The 5,275-nt window shown below is 42.1% G+C and overlaps 1 protein-coding gene across 1 annotated transcript in view; it reads left to right on the top strand.

Annotated features, from left to right (window-relative positions):
- Positions 1–4,151: 4,151 nt before the first annotated feature.
- Positions 4,152–5,275, top strand: part of STEAP2 (STEAP family member 2, metalloreductase) — a 10,879-nt gene continuing 9,755 nt past the window's right edge. Inside the window, exon 1 of the mRNA XM_009079627.1 lies at positions 4,152–4,643. Within this exon, the coding sequence (XP_009077875.1) occupies positions 4,152–4,643 (492 nt within the window). The remainder of the gene's footprint in view (positions 4,644–5,275) is intronic.

The raw sequence follows: 5,275 nt of genomic DNA, 5'->3' as shown, positions 1-5,275 counted from the left end.
GTGGCTGTTTTTTTTCCGAGAATCATTGTGTTTTTCACGTCTGTCACCGTGCGGTTGATGTAGCTGCGTGGTGGTCTCGTAGCTTTTCTAAGAGCAAACGTTAAATTCTATCCAAAAAAATGTCGCTTTTGTTATTTTTTTGTAACTCCGAAGGGAGTTCGTGGGAAAAGAGTGGGTTTGTTGCGGTCTGTTCGTGTAAAACCCACCTCAGCTGCTCCTTGTCATCTGCTTCCTATCTGTTTACAAATGGGTTGCATGTAAAATCTGTCCAGGGGCTGAAGTTAGGCTAACGAGTCTCAGTCCTCCTCCTCCCTTCTTTCAGTGGTATGTGCTAGTCTGCCCGTCTTGTCTTCTCAGGTTCTCAAGATGTCACTTTGATCAGCATTTTAAGCATCAAGAGTTGGTTTGGTAAGTGTCTGCTGGCTTGAAGATCTTTATCTTATCTTTTTCCTTTACTCTTAGCTTAGATTTTGCCACTTTGACCTCACCTGCTGTCTCCCTGTAGGAGGAATTTCATTACACACCTAGTCGCAGTTAACTTTTCTGCTGAGGGCTGAAATAAAACATTTAACGCTTCGTCCTACTTTGTATCACTTATAATTTGTTCATTTTCCTCAGGAGTTATAAACCTTGCCTTCTACCTTCTGTCCGTTACTGCATTTATGGAACCTTTACTTAGTACCATTTATGTTCTTTACTAGTTAGAGCTCATTTCTGTACCACTGCTGTTCTGATTTTATCCCTCCATGATAGCACTGTCTCTTATCTCTTTATACTATTCCTTAGCATTAAGCCTGTGCCCCTTTTTGGTTTTTTCTTTTTACTTTTTGTGTGATTTTTTTAGGTCATTAAAAGTCTTCTGTTGCAGTTAAAACAGTCTTATACACTTATTTAATATAGCATTTAATATAGTCCCTTTCAGTAACTGGCAGCTCTCTGCCCTCTCATCTCTTGGATTACTTGCCTGAGAGTCATGTCAGCCTATTTCTTGAGGATTTTTTATGAAGTATGTTAGTTTTACTCTGTTCCTTACACAATATTTTCCTCAGGCAATGAGAAACTTTGGCCAGGGGACCAGATCTCACCAGAGCAATTCCTAATGTCCAAATCCTACATGCCCACTCTCCCTAGAGTTCCTTTGGACAAAAACTGAAAGTAGGCAGCAGCATGGTTACATGGTACTGGTAGCCCATTTCCTCCTGGCTGTTCCTTGCAGTCCCAAAGTTTTGCAGCACCTCCTCGTTATGTGTCATGAAGTGAAATGGGCCTCTGTAATCACATGGTGAAAGCATACGTGTTCTGTCATATCCAGTTATATCTCTTGTCTGATCAAAATACAGCTATTCTCATTATGTTCCTGGATGTGAAGCCATCGTGGTACAGGAAATACTGGTAGTTTGGTCATGTGTGAGATACATTCCAGGTCATGTAGTGAGAAGGAAGTCAATGTTTTTTTCAATGCGTGCATAAAATTCTATGTGGTGTGCCTGTCCCAGAAAGATACAGTTAGAATCTTCTCTTAGAATACTGACTTCAGGGTCACTTCCACATAGTGCTTATCCATCTTTAGTGTCTGAGTCCAGTTTCAGTGAGTTCTCTTCCCTTCTAGTCAAAGCTGGAATGGAAGGTGCCCATTCTGCTAGTACGTGCCTGCTATTTCTGGAAAACAAAACTACTTTTGGTTGTGGGAGGTTGTTCATCACACATACTGTATTCCTAGCTGGGAGAGTCCCCCACTGATGATCACAGCAACTCTTGCACGGTGGCTCAGGTAGAGGTTCATTCGGTTCCTCCTTTCTGTGTGGTCTGTTGACTGCTCCCAAGACAGCAATCTTGCGGATTCTCTTTACTCCTTCTTATCCACCTTTCCTCATTGCTTCCTTCATTTTCAGAAGTCATTCCTGTTCTACAGTTGCATTGGGTTTGCCTGGCAAGACAGTGGGAAGGAGTGCTATAGGGGTGGCTTCTGTGAGAAGCTGCTAGGATCTTCCCCCATGTCCGATGTGGTCAGTGCCAGCTGGCTCTGGGGTGGACCCACTGCTGGCCAGGGCTGAGCCCATCAGTGATGATAGTAATACCCCAGTGATAACATATTTAAGAAGGAAAAAACAAAGCTTTTGTGCAGAAGTAATTGTGGCTGGGGAAGAGACGAGTAAGAAAAACATAAGAAAATACATAAGAAAATAAATAAGAAAATACATAAGAAAAAATACATAGGAAAAACAACTCTGCTGACACCAAGGTCAGTTGAAGAAGGAAAGGAAGAAGGTGCTCCAGGCACCAGAGCAGAGATTCTTTTGCAGCCCATGGTGCAGGCTGTGGTGAAGCAGGCTGTCCTCCTGCAGCCCATGGAGGTCCATGAGGGAGCCAAGATCCACCTGCAGCATGTGGAGGAGCCCCATGCTGGGGCAGGTGGATGCCCAAAAGAAGTCTGTGAACCTGTGTGAAGCCCATGGGGGAGCAACCTGTTCCTGAAGGACTGCAGCCCATGGAAAGGGACCTACCCAGAAGCAGTTTGTGATGAACTGTAGCTTGTGGGAAGGACTCATGTTAGAGAGTTTGTGGACTGTCTCCTGTGGGAGGGACTCCATGCTAGAGCAGGAGAAGGACTTCTCTCCCTGAGGAGGAGGCAGAGGCAGAAACAGCATGTGATGAGCTGACCATAATCTCCATTCCCTGTCTCCCTGTGCTGCTGCAGGGGAGAAAGTAGAAGAAGGTAGAGAATCAGAAATAAAGTTAAGCCTGGAAAGGAGCGAGGGGTGGGGGGAAGGTGTTTTTAGGACTTGTTTTGCTTCTCATTATCCTGCTCTGATCTTGATTGGTAATAAACTCAGTTAATTTGTCCAAGTCGAGTCTGGTTTGCTCATGACAGTCCCTGGTGAGTGGTTTCTCCCTGCCCTTATCTCAGCTACCAGCCTTTCATTATATTTTCTCTCCCCTACCCAGCTGAGGAGGGGAGCAATAGAGAGGCTTTGGTGGGCACTGCCTGGGTCAACCCACCACAACAATGCAGAACCACTTAGGTTATAACTCTGGTTTCATGTGAAGACTTGCCTCCTGGGGGTTGTTTTTTTGTGTTTTCATATCTTCGTTACAGCTTTGCTGCAGTTCTGTTACTGCTTCTCTCCAAAGGCATAGCAGTATCTCTTTTTTTTTTCTGTGCACCTTAGCCTCTGTTTTTCTTCAAATCCTCCCTCACTGCACTGAATTTGAGTCCTAAAACTATCTTCCCTTTTATTATTGCATGCAATCTACCTCTTCCTCCCATTAGCTGTTTGTGGAATGTTGCCCCATGTGTTTGACTCCAGGACTTATCTTACTTGCCTGGTCAGAAAATTCTGTTAATCATATTTGTGACCTATGGCTTTGAATCCTTTACCCTTGCATCCACAGTTAATCCTTATACATCCATGGCCAGACCTAGTAGTCTGACCTAGAAATGTCACTAGTGATCTCATGACTATGCCTTGATAAATTTCCCTGGTTGTCTTTGCCATTGGATCCCCGTGGGCAGCCCGTTTTCCGGGCTGACAGGTGAGTGTGTCTGCCATGATGGTAGCTGTGGCATTTACAGCTTTGAGATTTTTGCATCCATTTTCATTGGCTATTTTTTTGTGGCCAATAGAGGATACTGCAATAATAACCTGCATAAGCTTGTAATAGAATTCAGCTTCCATGAACTCACTGTCTTCGTGCCAATCATATGCCAGTGCTCTCTACCTTCGGATATTTTCCATAATTATCCAATATTCCTCACATGTGTCTTCTCATTAGTTTCTGGAGCACAAAGTTGTCTTGTGGTCCAGTATTACAGAGCAGTGGAAGGTAGGGAATAGGAGAAGATGGAAAAATATTATCTAATTTATGTAACAGTATTACTGAAGTGCTTGAAGTACTTTGTTTCTTGTTTCTCCTTTTGTTAGTGACGTATTGCAAGACAAAATTGATTAGCATATACTCTATTAAGGAGAAAATATAATATGAAACAGAACCACAGATTTGCTTCCAGAGGTGTTTATGGATTCTGATGTCTCATAAAATTGTATGATGCTGCATTTTTCCTTCTATTATTTTCTCTTTTTTCCTTTCCTTAACTTTTTTTTTATTTTCCTTCCCAGAAGAAAGCATTGTAGGTTTGGTGTCTTGGAAGTATGGAATCAATCTCTATGATGGGAAGTCCTAAGAACCTCAATGAAACTTTTCTACCAAATGTTGCCAACGGCATCAAGGATGCCAGTAAGGTCACCATAGGCATCATTGGAAGTGGAGATTTCTCTAAGTCATTGACAATTAGACTTCTCAGATGTGGGTACCACGTGGTCATAGGAAGCAGAAACCCTAAACATGCTGCTGAATTCTTTCCCCATGTGGTTGATGTCACTCACCATGAAGATGCTGTAGTCAAAACAAACATCATTTTTGTAGCCGTACACAGAGAACATTACACCTCTTTGTGGGACCTCAAACATTTACTCACTGGTAAAATTCTGATTGATGTCAGCAATAATACAAGAGTAGACCAATATCCAGACTCCAATGCAGAGTATTTGGCATCACTTTTTCCAGATTCCTTGATTGTCAAAGGGTTCAATGTCATTTCAGCTTGGTCACTGCAGTTAGGACCAAAGGATGCCAGCAGACAGGTAAATGTTATTGTTTGTATTAATTTAACTTGTTCGTAAGACAAAAATGCAGAAACTGAATGTAAGCAGCCAGAACTCATGGGATTCACCCTGCCTGATTTAACACGCCTAAAATGTTAGGCTTTTAGCTTATATTTTAGTAGACAATAAAACTTTCAGAGTCTAGTTCATCCTACTGTAAGACATACAGAGTAAGTGGTCCAAATTTTACCCTGGGTTCCCTGTTTATCTTCATCTCTGCAATCTTTATTGCAGAGGAAATGTGGCTACTAACTTAGAGATGGTTAGATGGACCATTAGATGACTACGGACAGAGGAGAGGAGTTGGTTCTTAATGTTTTCTGTAGGAAATATGTTCATTTGTATCCTTATGCTTATTACAAGGTTAGAGAAAGTCTTTTTCAGTATATTTTAGTTTCAGTATTGGAATGAGATGCACAGAAATCTAAGGTGCTCAGGAATCAACTGTTCTAAATATTTTTGCCCTCAACATGGCAGCAATGTGATTGAAAGAAATTATCTAGCTTTTAGAATGCCCCAAGCCCAGAAATATGAGGAAACAGAAGGAGGCACATATGTTTCTAAGTGATCATTCATTGGATCCAGGACTGCTTGGGAACATTCAAACTCTT

Source organism: Acanthisitta chloris, unplaced genomic scaffold, assembly GCF_000695815.1.
Source record: "Acanthisitta chloris isolate BGI_N310 unplaced genomic scaffold, ASM69581v1 scaffold3338, whole genome shotgun sequence".
Lineage (NCBI taxonomy): Eukaryota > Metazoa > Chordata > Aves > Passeriformes > Acanthisittidae > Acanthisitta > Acanthisitta chloris.
Note: the sequence above shows the minus strand (reverse complement) of the source record. Positions and strands in the feature narration are given on the sequence as shown.